This window comes from Odocoileus virginianus, chromosome 12, assembly GCF_023699985.2.
Source record: "Odocoileus virginianus isolate 20LAN1187 ecotype Illinois chromosome 12, Ovbor_1.2, whole genome shotgun sequence".
Taxonomy (NCBI): Eukaryota; Metazoa; Chordata; class Mammalia; order Artiodactyla; family Cervidae; genus Odocoileus; species Odocoileus virginianus.
Window position 1 is genome coordinate 17,180,916 of NC_069685.1, and position 16,036 is coordinate 17,196,951.

At 44.9% G+C, this 16,036-nt stretch overlaps 1 protein-coding gene across 3 annotated transcripts in view; it reads left to right on the plus strand.

Annotated features, from left to right (window-relative positions):
* The window catches only part of SETD7 (SET domain containing 7, histone lysine methyltransferase), a 52,390-nt gene extending 36,651 nt beyond the window's left edge, over positions 1-15,739 (plus strand). For all 3 annotated transcript variants that reach the window (XM_070474836.1, XM_070474837.1, XM_070474838.1), the window contains exons 6-9: positions 112-193; positions 2,629-2,746; positions 4,249-4,406; positions 10,162-15,739. In XM_070474836.1, the coding sequence (XP_070330937.1) occupies positions 112-193; positions 2,629-2,746; positions 4,249-4,406; positions 10,162-10,342 (539 nt within the window). In that variant the 3' untranslated portion in view covers positions 10,343-15,739. The remainder of the gene's footprint in view (positions 1-111; positions 194-2,628; positions 2,747-4,248; positions 4,407-10,161) is intronic.
* Positions 15,740-16,036: the final 297 nt, after the last annotated feature.

A 16,036-nucleotide genomic window follows, 5' to 3' on the forward strand; every position in this document is an offset into this window, starting at 1 on the left:
GAGTAACCTTTTGCATTATTTAACTTATGCAGGTCCCATTGATAGAGAGAAATGTTTCTGATGCACTTCCCTGACACTGGGCCTGTACTGAAATTTTTGTTTGCTTTTCAGGTGCGGTGTACCACTTTGATAAGTCAACTTCATCTTGCATTTCTTCCAATGCTCTTCTTCCAGACCCGTATGAATCAGAGAGGTAATTGTTCCCCTGTGGTTTTAATGACATCATTTATGTGAGATTAAATAACTCTTCTGGTGGGAATTATTGCTCCTTGGTGGCCCTCTACTCAGGCCGAGTTCCCTAGCAGAAAAAAAAATGTGTATTCTGAGAAAGAGTGTTTTCCTGGTCATACAGCATCTGTCCCTGTAAGAGAGTTTCTCCGCCCGTAAAGCACAGAACAGCCTGTGTGTTGGTCCCGGAGTGAAGCTTCTACGAAGGGTCAGGCAGCCCGTTATACCCTGCCCAGGCGTCCGCTTTCCTGGGGCTCTTGGCGTGGCAGCCTCTCCTAGCCCCTCGGGAGCATTTCACACTCTTGAAAGCTCTAGTCAAGGCAGGACCAGATGTCTGCTGCTTTACTTAGCCCAGCTGAGAGGGTCTGGAGCACAAGATAATGTCTTTATTCACTAAGGGAAGACAGGAATAAATAAAATGTAAGAAGCATAAAAACATTCCAGCTTACAAATTACAATTCTCTAAGCTCCGTTCCAGAGTGTCAGGCCCCATTCCATTGGACATGCTAGCTAAACTCTAGCTCTGGATTCCTGGAATGGCTTTCTCGGGTCTCTTGACTGGGCTTCGTGTGCCCCAGTGGCTGGCCTGTCTGTGGGTAAGAGTGCCATCTGCAGTGGACTTTCTCTTGGCCTCACTCTGTAATCACGGCTTCTATTCAGTTTCTCTTCTGTCCGCGTCTGAGAAAAGGCCTCTTCCCTGGTTTAACTGACAGGGCTGACACTACAATGTCACAATGAATGAATGGCCTCTTTCTTGAGATGAGACTCTGGCCTGTTTGCAGAGAGAAAGATTTGGTCTTTGTTAGCCCCCAAACACAACAGTCCCCTAACTGTATGTATCTTTTTTTGTGTGTTACTGTCGTTGTGATGATGCCACATAACAGTAGCCTTAGACTACCAGCGATTTATGAAAGCAAATATTTCCTTCTGTGCTCATACTTCTGTAGATTGGCTGAGGCTCAGCCACTTTTGACTGGGTTCCACTCTGCTCGGCTGGACTAGGCTGTGCTCCAAGATTCAAGTTGGGTTCCGGTCTGTCTCACATGCCTTCATTCCAAGACTCAGGCTAAGCAAACAACAGCCCCCTGGGGCATCTTCTCCTTGTGGAGATGAATGGAAGCTCAAGGAAGCTGGCAGAGACTTGCCATGATTCTTAACACCCGAGACCTAGCCTTGCAGTCACTTCTGCCTAGTGGCAAAGCAGATCACTCAGCCAAAACCAAGTCAGTTGGGCAGGGACGTTATCCTCCATGCAAGCTGAAGGGCAGTCACATGACCAAGAATCAGAATAACTCTGTCCCAGGGAGAGAGTCAGGAGGTGGAAGCAGTAATTCAGCCTTCCAGCCCATCAAATTAACAGAAGATCTACATAACAGAAATCCCAAGTGACCATTTCCCCCAAACTCGCTATCCACCACAGGGGCTGGAATAACTGAAATTATGTGATTGGGGCAGGTACTCTCCTAATAAGGGGCTTCCCAGGTGGTGCAGGGGTAAAGAATCTGCCTGCCAATGCAGGAGCCATAGGAGATGTGAGTTCGATTCCTGGATCGGGAAGGTCCCCTAGAGAAGGAAATGGCAACCCAGTCCACTATTCTTGCCTGGGAAGTCCTGTGGACAGAGGAGCCTGGCAGGCTACAGTCCTTGGGGTCATGAAGTCAGAGACAACTGAGCAACTTAACATGCTCGCACTCACTCTCTCAATAAATCCTGTTCTGTAATCACGAGTTCTATCTTCTTAAAACCAGCGCTTGGCAAACTTGTTCTGTAAAGGACCACATGGTCAATATTTTAGGCTTTGTGAGTTTCTACAGCAGCTACTCAAGTCAGCCTTTGTGATGCCAAAGCAGTCATAGATAATACTGAACAAATAGGTGTGGGTGTGTCCCAATAAAACTTTATTTACAAAAACAAGCAACAGCTAGATTTGATCCTTGGGCCAGAGTTAGCTAATCTGTTATAAACTCCTTTGTTGGGAAGTACTTATTGAGTATCTTTTATTAATTATTTGTCACTCTTTTATGTAGAGGATTCATCTCAGGGTTGAGAACCTTGGGTATAGCTTTAATTAGCCTTGGGAAATGTTTGCATAGTCCAAGAAGACAGTGGAAATTGTCATTAATTAAAACATGCAAATTTTTAAAAACCTTATATTAAGCACTGAGTTACTTTGTGAATATATACTAATAATCCCTTTATTAGAGAGCAATGAGAGTCATAAGTATACACCATTCTCCAGTTTTCAGTGCCAAAATCTGTATTTCACTTTTTCTTTCTGCCTCATTGGATTACTATGAACTGACATTTTGGATTCTGTAGCTATGACGGTATTTGGGTGGTTAGTAAGGGATGATATATCAAACTAAAACGAATCATTTGCCTTTTATTTTTTCTTTTTAGGGTTTATGTTGCTGAATCTCTCATTTCCAGTGCTGGAGAAGGACTGTTTTCAAAAGTAGCTGCGGGACCCAATACTGTTATGTCTTTTTACAATGGAGTCCGAATTACACACCAAGAGGTGAGTGAGGTGGAAGTGGGGACTCAGTTTGACTGTTTAACGGGCTTTGTTTCAGACACCCTTAATTTTCTCATTAGTCCTTTTACTTTAATGTTCAGGAAGAATATAAAGGAACAAAAGGCTAGGCTTTTTTATAAAATTGCTCAGATATCGTTCTCCAGCCAACCTCAGACTGCTATAGCAAAGACATTGTAGATTAGGTAGCTTATGAACAACAGAAACTTCTTTCTCACAGTTCTAGAAGCCAGGAAGTCAAAGACCAGGGTGCCAACAGATTCAGTGTCTGGTGAGAGCTGGCTTCCTGCTTCATTGATGTCCCTTTTTTAGCTATAACTACACATGGCGGGAGGGATGAGGGAACTCAGAGTTTTCTTATAAGAACTCCGGTCTTATTCATAAGGGCTCTACCTGCCCCCATGACCCAAATACCTTCCAAATTCTTTTTTTATAAAATAAGATGGGGAAAGTTAATTAATAGTAAATTGAAGACTTCTCTGGTGGCTTATGGGCTTCCCTGTGGCTCAGATGGTAAAGAATCTGCCTGCAATGCAGGAGATCCAGGTTTGATCCCTGGATGGGGAAGATCCCCTGGAGAAAGGATTGGCAACCCATTCCAGTATGCTTGCCTGGGAAATTCACATGGACAGAGGAGGCTGGTGGGCTACATTCCACGGGATTGCAAAGAGTCAGACATGACTGAGCAACTAACACTTTCACTTTTCACTTTCTGGTGGCTCAGGGGTAAAGAACCCACTTGCCGATGCAGGAGACATAGGTTCTATCGCTGATCTGGGAAGTTCTCACATGCCACAGAATAACTAAGCCTGAGAGCCACAGCTGCTGAGCCTGTGCTTTAGAGTGCAGGAGCCACAACTACTGAGCCCATGTGCCTAACCACTGAAGTCCGCGTGCCTGAGAGCCTGTGCTCAGCAAAAAGAGAAGCCACAGCAATGAGAAGCCTGCACACCCCAACTGGAGAGCCCCCTGCTCACTGCGACTCGAGAAAAGCCCAGGCAGCAGCGAAGACCCAGCACAGCCAAAAATCAATCAACTAATTAATTAGTTTAATTTAATTACTTTAAAAATAAATAGGAAGTTGAGCTGCCCTGCTCTGCTCTTTATGCCCTTCCCACCATCAGTGTGTGGAGTATGCACCATCAAAGTGCAAGGGATGCTTTAGGCCAGGGGTCCCCAACCTCCAGGATCTATTGCCTGATGATCTGAGATGGAGCTGATGTAATAGTGACAGAAATAAAGTGCACAATAAATGTAATACACTTGAATCATCCTGAAACCATCCCCCCACTCTGATCCATGGAAGGATTGTCTTCCACAAAACCAGTCCCCGTTGCCAGAAAAGTTGGGGGCTGCTGCCTTAGGCTTTTGCCATATACATGGCACTCAAACCATGAGGTTAGGGATAAATGAGTTAATATCTTCAGTGGCCTTTGAGTTCCTGGCAGGAAGCTCGTTTCCAATATTCACTTTCTTGTTTTCTGCAGGTCGACAGCAGGGACTGGGCTCTCAATGGGAACACCCTCTCCCTTGACGAGGAAACGGTCATTGATGTGCCTGAGCCCTACAACCACGTATCCAAGTACTGTGCCTCCTTGGGACACAAGGCAAATCACTCCTTCACTCCAAACTGTATCTATGACATGTGAGTAGGACCCCAAGCTGCCAGTGCCGTGGGGCCCCGAGAATGAAGAGGGCACCTCAGAGGTCTTATCCTGCCCCCAAAGAAGGTGGCCCCCTTAGAATATCAGAGGGTCCTCAGCCAGGGGGCTACTCATGCTCACTACTTGAAACCCAGAAATAGAAAAGTGCTTCAAAGAGTAGACATGCTGCGGAAATACTGCACTTCGTGGTTGCTGTTTTATTGTGGCTTTTTCTGTTCTTCAGCTCTCATTCTGGAAAATTAAGGATAGTGTCACTGGAAGTAATAGTACAAATTGAATTTGCACTGTAGAGATTAGGGAATCCTTTTATGATGTGAAAGGAAGGAGGACTGTAAAATCCTAAACCTAGGGCATGAGGTCTGGGTGTTAGAAAAAAAAACCTATAAAATCAGAGTCCCTATCAGCTGATAGCCAAGAGGAATGAAATACTGACACAGGCAAGAACTTGGATGGACCTCTGAAAACATGCAAAGAGCCAGTCACTAAAGACCGTGTGATGTTGATTCCATTTGTGTGAACAGTCCTCTCTATAGCCCCAGACACAGAACGCCCGTCAGTGCTTGCCTGGAGCTAGGAGCCGGGGTTGGGGGAGCAAAAGTTGATGGCTATTGAGCATGGAAGTTCCTTTTTATCATTTTATATTGGAGTATAGCTGATTAACAGGTTGTGGTAGTTTCACTTGGGCAGCAAAGGGACTCAGCCATACACATACATATATCCATTCTCCCTGAAAGTCCCCTCCCATCCAGGCTGCCACATAACCTTGAGCAGAGTTCCATGTGCTATACAGCAGGTCCTCGCTGGTTATCCATTTGAAACATAGAGGTGTGTACATGGCAATCTCTACCACCCTAACTATCCCTTCCCCTCACCTTCCCCCTCTGGTAACCATAAGTTCATTTTCTAAGTCTGTCAGTCCATTTCTGTTTTGTAAATAAGTTTTCGTTTGTATCACTTGCTTGGATTTCATGTGTAAGTGACATCATATTATATACCTCTTTCTCTGTCTGACTTATCTCACTCGGTGTGACAATCTCTGGGCCACCCATGTTGCTACTAATGACATTATTTCATTCTTTTTTAACAGCCCGTTGTCTGTATGTACCATGTCTTGTTTACTCATCCCTCTGTTGATAGACATTCGGGTTGTGGGAAGTTCCTTTTGAGGCTTCCAAAGTTAGTGGCTGTGGTTGTACAACTGAAAACCCCTGGATGGTAGACATTAAATGGGTGCGTTTTATGAAGCATGAATTACATCTCACCACCGTCATTAGTTTTAAAAAATCAAATAACCCCTTTCAGTTTGAGCCTCCCCTTCCAATAGCACACTGAACCTCTTGGACACCTCCATGGATGAGAGCCGTACCATTATCCACAAGGGCAGCTGTCTGGACAAACAGATGCGTGCGATGGAGTTAGCTATTGGGCTCTGGTTACTAGAAAGTTCTTTCTGCTGGACCCCAGTGGGTTTCCCTGACCTCTCTGGCCCCTGGCCCTAATTATCCCTTTTCTAGTGTACAACGTCAATCTCTCTTCCACACAGTAGCCCTACACATATCATAGTGGTTTTCATGGGCTCCCAAACCGTCTTCCCCAAGTCAGGCATCTCTGACTATTCCTTAAAGGGATAGCTGAGATTCCACGTCACCGCTGTCCTTAGCTCAGCCCGAGGATGACAGTTCCTCCGAGCAGCCGGGAGCCGCGTGCAATCTTTTCTGCTCAGCTGTAGTTTGCTGTTGCTTGGTTCTCTTGCTTGTTAACATAAGCGGGATCAGATCGTGTGCATTTAATCTGTAGGAGAAGTGCCAGGATTCGAGTGTCCCTTCTTGCATCCCTGAGATGGCTTTAAAATTGTTCTGGCAGGGACTTGCTCTCCTTGGCAGCCAGTACCAAGTACTGAAGCTACAACTTCTGTTTAAAGGGCGAGTAGAAATGGCAAAGGACATGTGTCATGTGAAATGAAACTGACACTGTTATTAACTCCAAGGCTTTCATGGCCAATGTAAATTAGGCCAAAGCATCGTTCCAGGCTGCACACAGCTGAACAACAACCATTTAAACCCGTGGTAATGAAGGATTATAAATGCTACTTAGGCTGCCCCTTAAAACGAATGAGTTTTGTGATTTCATGGCAAGGATATGATTTTTCTCCTCAAAAGTAAGAGACCACAGGAGAAAAGAGAAGGAACCATTTGTGCAAAATCAAGTCCCTCCTCAGAAATTTTTTTTTTCAAGCCCAATGTGAATGATTAATTATTTGGGGTCATGGAGAGGTGGTGCCAAGTCACTTTAGGCGTGTCCAACTCTATGACCCTATGGACTGTAGCCTGCCAGGCTCCTCTGTCCATGGGATTCTCCTGGCAAGAATACTGGAGTGGATTGCCATGCCCTCCTGCAGGGGATCTGACCCAGGGATCAAACCCACATCTCTTATGTCTCCTGCCTTAGCAGGTGGGTTCTTTACCACGAGCGCCACCTGAGAAGCCCCAGGAGAGACTACCTGAATAACAATCAGAACATTCAGATACCAGTCCATGGGATTCATTTGTTTCTAAAATCATTGGTGCTGCTATGCACACTTTAACACAGAACACCAACTTCTGTAAGCCGTTTGAACTGTAGTCCGTACACTGTGCCAAATGGACAGACAGGAACTGCTTTCCTTGCTGTAGATCTAGGTTGCTCATCAAGAAGGAGCCGAACTGCATGGTCTGAGGTTTGGCCGGAGGGCTGATCTTGCCCAGTGTTTCCTGAGCGCTCTCTGCAGGCCAGCACTGTGGTACAGGCTTCTGTGCACGATGTCATTCAGTCTTCCCAGTAACTTCATGGGGCCACCTGTATTACTGGTAATTATTACCAGTATCCCAGATCAGGGACAAGAAATACAGGACTCTTATCAAAGTGAAGTGCTCGTAACCTCTGTGTTCTAGGGCTGCTTTGAAGAATCGGCACCTGAGACTGAGTTCTTTCTTTTCAGTCTGTTTTCTACTCTGAAAATAATGAAAATGAGTAGGAAAATGAAAATGCCAGAGGACAATAAGAGAAATCTTAGGCTTCTTGTGGGATTTTGTGTGTGTGTGTGTGTAGTACCACAAGGTTAACTAGAGCTCCATTTCAGGAGTATTTTTTTTTTTGAAGTGTCTGATTTACAATATTGTGTTAGTTTCTGGTGTATGACAAAATGATTCAGATATATGTATATATATATATATATATATATGTATTCTTTTTCAGATGCTTTTCCTTCATAGGTTATTATGAGATATTGAATATAGTTCCCTGTAGTGTACAGTAGGTTCTTATGGTTTACTTTCTACATAGTAGTGTATATCTATTAATATTAATCCCATACTCCTAATTTATCCCTCCTCCCTCCCCACCTTTCCCCTTTGGTAGCCATAAGTTTGATTTTTTATGTCTGTGAGTCTGTATTTTGTAAATTAAGTTCACTTGTATCATTTTTTGCAGTTCTATGTATAAGCGATATCATGATAGTTGTCTTTGTCCGCCTTAGTTCACTTGGTATAATAACCTCTCGGTCTGGCCACATGGCTGCAAGTGGCAATATTTCTTCCTTTTTATGGCCGAGTGATATGCTATTGTAAGGAGTATTACTTTTCTAATGAAATATTTTGGAGCCCAAGAGTTGCGATTTTAGTAAGTAATTCCCAAATCCCTGGTCCAGGAATATCTTTTGTGCCAGAGCACATTTGAGAATTCTGTGCGTGCGCACAATCTCACACACCCACAGGCTTGCTTACGTGCTTAGCAACTGATGAGAGTCCTCAGTTGTGCCAGGCACATGCTAGTGGTAAAGAACCTACCTGCCTGCCAGTGCAAGAGACATAAGAGATGCAGGTTCAGTCCCTGGGTCAGGAAGATCCCCTGGAGAAGGAAATGGCAACCCACTCCAGTACTCTTGCCTGGAGAATCCAATGGACAGAGGAGCCTGGCAGGCTACACAGGGTCGCAAAGAGACAGATAGGACTGAAGTGCCTGAGCCCAGCCACAGCACTTTGTCACCGCAGGAACTCTTGGAGGAAAGAATCACTAGTCTTATGATTACAGAGGAGAAAGTGAGATTCAGAGTTGCAGAGGTGAGTTTCCAGAAGGAGGCAGTAACAACGTGTGGAACCAGGACTCACACCAGCGTCTTCAGCCCCAAATCAAGTGTGCGTGCCAGGGAACAGGACACCCAGAACGGGTAGATGTTGACACCCCTTGAAGTGAGGGTGCAGTTGTTGCCCTTCATCCCACACAAAGTATGTCCATACACTGCAGACACACCTCTCCCACCAAGTGCTTGCCATCATGCGCCATGTGCCATCTAACTTAGGATCTAGGACCTTCTGTGACGTCTCAGTGCCTCTTGTTCAAAATGTAACTGTAAATGAACCAGACAGATCCAACCACATGCATACAAAAATATAAGATTTTTTCTGGCCATGCCTTCCATGTATCTGCAGCCCTCCAGGCTCCTCTGTCCATGGGATTCTCCAGGCAAGAATACTGGAGTGGGTTGCCATGCCCTCCTCCAGGGGATCTTCCCAACCCAGGAATCAAACCCAAGTCTTTTACATCTCCTACATTGTCAGGCAGGTTCTTTACCACCAGCACCACTTGGGAATCCCTTATTAGAGGAGACAAATCTATTAATACTTATTTAGCCCCTGCTCTCCTGCAGGGAGCTGTGCGGGTGAGCCGGGCTAGGAGCCTTCCACAGATGAGCTTAATCCTAGCAGGAGCCCAGCCTCTCCCTTCACAGCGTGGGTCAGCGGGAAATCTGAAAGAAGCAGGATGGCAGAGCGTCTGGGCTTCCCTCTTGGAAAGAAATCTTCATTTACTTTCAAAACTAGAAAATAATGCTTCCTCAAGAAGTACAGGATGGAATACAGCATTTTTTGCTTTTGAAAATCCACAGGGCTCTCTCTTAGAACTCCAGAAGTGCCCTTGCCCTGAGGCACAGCCAGGTAATCTGATGCTACAGGCCGGATGAGCTGAAATGCTGGCAGACTACACTGAATCCGGTTTCTCATTAAAGACAGATTTTTGGGGGTAGATCCTGGCTGTTGATTTATAAAGACAGAGCGCCAAATATGCTCAAAAAGGAAGATAGGGCCATACTTTTTCTTTACTCACTTGCTTATTTTGGCCATCCTAAATGGCAGGTGGGATCTCAGTTGGAACCAGGGATCCAACCCAGCCTCTTGCATTGGAAGCAGAGAGTCCAATTGTTAAAACTGGACCACCAGGGAAGTCCTAGGGCCATGCTTTTTAAGCCTCAGTGCGGTGGTGAAGAATCTGCATGCAGTGCAGGAGACAGGAGATGAGGGTTCGATCCCCGGATCAGGAAGATCCCTGAGGAAGAAATGCCAACCCACTTCAGTATTCTTGCCTGGAGAATCCCAAGGACAGAGGAGCCTGGCGGGCTACAGTCCGTGGGGCCACAGAGTCAGACACGACTGAGCAACTGAGTGTGCGCACAGAAGAGTCCCCTGGGGGAGGGGGAGGGGTTGTTCAAATGCAGATTCCACCGCCAGGTCTGGGTGGGGTAGCCCAAGTGTACGTGAGCACCAGGCTCCCAGGAAACGCTGATGCTAACTCTCCTGTGACACTGACGACCTGCCCCTGGGGTCCAGGCCAAAGCATGTGGGTGATTCCTGTCTCGGCCCTTCTAGCCTTTGTGTCCGACCTTCTGGTCCACCCAGGAATGACTGTGTGCATCTTGATGTCTAGGTTTGTCCACCCCAGGTTCGGGCCCATCAAATGCATCCGCACCCTCCGAGCCGTGGAGGCCGACGAGGAACTCACCGTTGCCTACGGCTACGACCACAGCCCCCCAGGGAAGAGCGGGCCAGAAGCTCCCGAGTGGTACCAGGTGGAGTTGAAGGCCTTCCAGGCCACCCAGCAGAAGTGAAAGGCCTGGCTCCGGGCTGCAGGGGACCTGGAACAGAAACTTGGATCTATGCACTACGTTTATCCGACAACGGGACAACCAGGGACTGCTCATGCTGTGACATCACACCCTCTCACTCTGCGTTCGCTCCGACTTTCTCGAATACTAACTAGGTCTGACTGTATTACTCATACCAGATTTAAAATTAGCTAGCCTCGCAACAACGCCCTCCCGAGAGGTACTGTCGCGCACTTGACAGAAGACAGCATGATGTTCTTGGGTGGTTCAAGTCTAAATCTGTACCACTTCAGAGATGCCAAATGATTAGACTGAAAAAAGGGGAAAAAAGGGGGTTTTTTCAGTCATTTTTAGTCAGTGGTTTTTCCATGAGGTTTATTTCTATGGCCAATGCAAATTGTTCTGTCACACTTGCATATGCGCCATATGAAGGGGAGAATTACTACATTTTTATTCTCTAAATGTAGTATAATTTGCCTTTTAACCTTTGATCTGTCTCTTGCAATAGAATGGCCTTGTTTTTTCCCCCTAGCGAACAGAACCCCACTTTTTGAGTCTGTTCACCCCTTAGTCTTCTTCTCTCTCTTAGGTATCTTTCACGACAGAAAACTTCCAAACAGATTTTGTGTCAGCGCCAGTGTGTAGGTCTCTCTGGCTCTTTCTATCGATCTGTCATTGTTTCATTATTATGTCCTAGTATAAAGACCTGGCTCCTAGGGCCAGGCTATTATTATAGAATTATTATTCTCGCATGTAAACAAAGATATCTTTGCTTTAAGATGTGAGAAGAAATGAATTTACTTTGTTTGCATTAAGTTATGGAAGAGTTGTAATATATACTTTAAGAAAGAAGAGATGGAAATTAGTATTTCTAAGCAGTAACTGTGGCAATTTTGCAGTATCTTCAATAGTGCTAGTCATTTTTTTTCTCCTTGGGTACACATTAAATGTACATAACGTAGAGCAGTCTGGCTTGTGGCACAGTGCATTGGATTCAAAAGTCAAATAGCAAACTTGAATTCTAATCCAGAATTCGAAATTCCTTTGTTTTGTTTCTTTCTAAATCGCTACTATTAAGAGAGACGTACTGATCACTAGGTACACATCAAACCTTAACCGCTAAAACTCTTCATCATTGTAATTTCAAAGCATTTACCTGCTTCAAAGCCTTGTGAATTAAGATTAACACCTGTATAGTTTAAAAGCAACAGTATCAATAGCATTTCAGTCATTTTGCTAGCCATGTGTAATCACAACTGCAGAAATAAGGAGAAAACCCCCTGTTTTTTAGTTTAGCTAATTAGGTATGTAATTTAACTGGGATTGCTCTGAATGAATTATGAGAGTTTGGGGGTTATGGCAAGCGCCCTCGCCACATGCCACAGCTATGCCTTCCCTAGATGCCTCACTGTGGAGCTGGGCGGTCTAGAGATTAGTGTTTGTTCCAAGTCGCAGCTGTCAGCGGAGCACCTGTCACCAAGTCAGTCTGGTCTTGAAAGCTGAAGCCTTCCACGCTCCTGTAGCTCCTGTAACTAGGGAAGGCTCAGAAAGCAGAAAAGAAACAGGCAGGAGGAAGTTTGCTATTTTGTGTCAGTTACACATGCTCTGGGAAGAACTTCACAGAAGTGCTTGATCCAGGGGCTGCTCACAACTTTCAGTTTTGGCAGTTTGCTCCAGGCACAGGATTCAGCCTTTCCCTTGGCCAGGCTTTCCCAGAGCCCCTGTGTCCCTGGCAGAGCAGCTAAGTGGCCTTGGTTTCAGGGAGATATGCTGCTGGTTCACTTGTGAGAAGTTCTGAGGGCTGCCAGAAAGATCTTCCTTGAAGGGAACTGAAAAGTTTTCAGATTAAAAGGCACCAGGATAGGATCGCTTCTATTCTGTAGAAAGAGACCGTTCAGTAAACTGTGACAGACGGATGAGGTCTTGGGACGTGTATTCCGACAGGTGCTTTCATTCAAACGTGTCCCAAAGTGAGTGACTGTCTCCAGAGAAAGATGGCTTGAACTACTCCTGGTCAGTGGGGTTGGGAGTGAGGTCAGGGGGAGATCTGGCAAGGACTTGAGGCTGCCGTGGGGTATAATTTCTATACCAATGGACTACCCCCTTCAAATGGAATTTCTCTTTTCTTTTGATAAAAGTGATCGAATTAAATGGTAGTGATTAACCAGCACAAACCCATTTTTCAGATGAGATCGTGAATGTCAACACTTTGAGTTCAGAGTCTTGCAGTGTGTTTGTGACGTTCAGACACATCAGAGGAGGCGGTACCCCAAGCTCAGCCTCTGCATCTCCGGCTCTTCTTTCTCCTGCCCTCCCCTTTCTTCTCTCCCTGTCGTCTGTGAGAACGCTAACAACCTACCAGCTGATCCCTCCCTCCTGCTCCCTCTGTCCCGCGTCTCCTGCCTCTGTGCGCCCCCGGAGCGCAGTCTGTCTCTCTTTCCCTTCAGGAGTACCTCTCTCCATCGCTCTGCATCCATGTCTGAATCTACTGCTCCTGCTGTCCCCTGCCCTCCCCCGACACACTCCTCAATGCAAGACTTCGTCACAGGGTGGGGTCAGAGGGCGCCTTAAGACTCACTGTGTTCTGCAGGTAGACAAACCGTTAAGGGGACTGGGGTCCCCTGAGGAATGAACTGCCGAGGGAATAAGGGTGTTTTTTTCCCTGTTTGAGCCAAAGCTGAGGGATGTATTTTTCTACTGAATCTTGATATCCGCTGTGGAGGGAACTGTGTCAGGAAGCAGGTAGTTTCATGAGCAACAGCACAGAAACGTGGAAGAATCCATGTAGTGGGGATAGAGGAGTAACTTTCTGGCTCCCCCAAAAGCGCCAGCGCTGAGATGGGTGTGTGATGCCATGGTTCCTAGGAGATTCGCTCAGAGCCATCTCAGCCCAAGTCCTGCATGACTAGATCTTTCCTTAGCAGCTTTTCTATGACAAAATATTATCTTGTGTTAGAGTTAGGAATAGGAACTAATCTGTAGGAGTATGTCCCCAAATGGGCATGTGAATGGACTCAGAAAAAAAAACAAACGTAAGGACTGAATTTCTGGAAAAGGAATGATGAGATTAAAAAGCTACTGGCATGGAAGACTTGAGTTTTGCAGTACCTATTCTTATTTTAACCTGCTTCATCCCTGGTCTGCCTGAGAAACTGAGAAGAAAATTTGTTGTTGAAGACCCCTTTGAACCTGTCTGAGGCTGTCTTTAAACTTATCTGCCCTCTGGGGGTTCTTCACACTTGAAAAACAATTTCCTCATCACCAACAACCTAAAAAAGGCCAGCGTGAAGGCCAAGTGTAACCATTGACAATATTTAGTTGTAACCATAAAATTGCAGTAACTGTGAACAGTGAGTTCAAGGGTTGTCTTCTCCGTGAGTCGTATGTGGCACTTTAGTAACTTTCCTTTAATCTATGAAATTTTAAATCACTCACTGCAAACTGCATTTAAGATCTTCCAGGAAGGTATCATTTTTCTGTTGTGCTTTGTTTTAAAACAGTTGCCTCAAGTTTCTGTCTTAAGAGTAGTGATTTAGAATCCAGACATCTTCTGTTTTAGAAAAACAAGCAAAACTATGTTGCAAGACCGATAGTGGTATTGTTTATTTGCCGCAGATCAAAGGTTCACAAAATATATGAAATTTTTACATCTACTTGAGGTACCTTGATAGATTTTCTTTTTTTTCTTTTCTTTCAGGAATTTGGAACTTTGGTGTCTTTTTGTTTTAAAAATACTAAATTGTTACGGTTTTATTTTGCCAAATGTGTGCAGACATATTCAAAGCAATGAAAACTATTTCAAGCCATACAACCACAGGGATGGAAACCCTTTTCACAAATTTTAATGTGTTTGTATGTAAATAGATGTTTGTATGAACTATTTTCATGGTAGAATGAATATATTTAAATGAAGTTGAATTATTCCAGTGCTATTTAAACAAATTGCAAAAATTTTTGGTGAGAATCCTCTGAGTCTATTGAGATACAATGCAGATCAATTTTGATTTTTAAAGAATCAAAAGCCTACAAATAACTCTGACGCGTGGCAACTTCCCCGCGTTGTTGCCGCCGACGTGGAGAGAGCTCGTAGGCTTCCCCAGTGCCTCAGCCGCTTCCTGGTGGAAGTTAGGTGCTCGTGGAGTTGTGTCCACCCTTTTGTGACATCACTCCAGGCCTTCGGGGGCCGGGGAGTGACTCAGAGGCATTAGAGACACCGGTGCAGTTATCTGGAGCACAATTTCTTTGCAGGGCAGCAGAATCAGAAGGCAGACGTGGCCGTGGGAACCTTGGAACGGGTTTTCTGGCCGCCATCCACCGCCACCTTACTGCCTAGTCACACACGTCAGGGAGGCTGCCCTGAGCGGAGTTGGGGTTCAGATCCCCCGGGTGGGGCTTCACGGTTTTGCCAGCAGTCCCTGCCTCCGGGCCTTCACCTCGAGAGAGGATGGAGGCGGGTCCTGCTGGCAAGGCGGGGCCCATTTCCCAGCACAGTCCACTTCTGTCTCGGCTCTGGGCGACTATGCACCCAAGCCCCGAACTTTCCACCAGAGAGAGACATCCTTGGATAACGCAGATCATTGCTTCCTCTGTCTGTGACTTGACGCACCGTTGTTGGAAGTCGTTTTAACATCAAGACCAGTCACCTCCCTAGGACACACCTCCCAACTGCCCGACTCTTACTAGAACACTCCTTTATAATCATAGTCAACTTGAGTGGGTTTGGTTTTTCTCCACTTTGGTCCTGGATGAAATGAAATGATAAATATGATGACAGATTTTCACTGTGTATACTAGCAATATGTACACACGTACTGATGTATCTTAATATACAACTTGGTTACATTTTGGATGACTGTCATTCATCTCGATTCATGCGTTGGGAAACTACAGGGACTACGTAGTGTCTGCTTATCATAGAAGAGAGTTGGGTTCATGGTTCTGAGCTCCCTACTTCAAGAGTTTTTTCTCCTGCGTTTTCTGTGTTCTCTTTTTATCCTGAAACAAATCGATTAGGTTGTGAGGTATGTTTAAGGATTGGAAGCCAAGGGAATGCTTTCAGCATTTATTGAAACCAAAAGTTAACCTCATCACAGTTAATGAGCATCTTTGATTGGTCTTTTGTGGAATTTGAACTAAATCTATGAGCCTTATTCAATATCTATAATTCTATGGTTTTTTTAAATTATGGGAAATTAATGAAAGATGTTTACATGAATAATGTTTGCCCTTACTGTGTTATGAATGAGTTTTTTGTAGTGTGTCTGGGTGCATGTGCAAGAGAGTAGGAAAAATGTTTCTGAAACAAAACTTGACAAATATTTGTAATGAGAAGTCAATTTAAAGATTGCTATAATTGCGCTATAGAAACAATGCAAGTATTAAACAAAATATACAATCACCTGTCATTGTCTTCCTTTGTTTGCCTGAGACGGAAAAGCAGTAACATTTCTCATGCCCTGTCTATCTATATATTTAAATTACTATGCAAACTTTACATTTGAACTAGTTTCAAAATGGTATTCACCTTTTATCATTTTCAAAGCATTATAGTAAGAACTGAGAGAGGGCTGTGGAAAGATCAGAAACTTGTGTATTTGGCATGATACCACATACACCCATGAATCCAAAAAACTTAGCAACATCTGCCAAATATATCTGATCAACTCCATAAATGTTAAGAGTATTGAATGGAAAAGA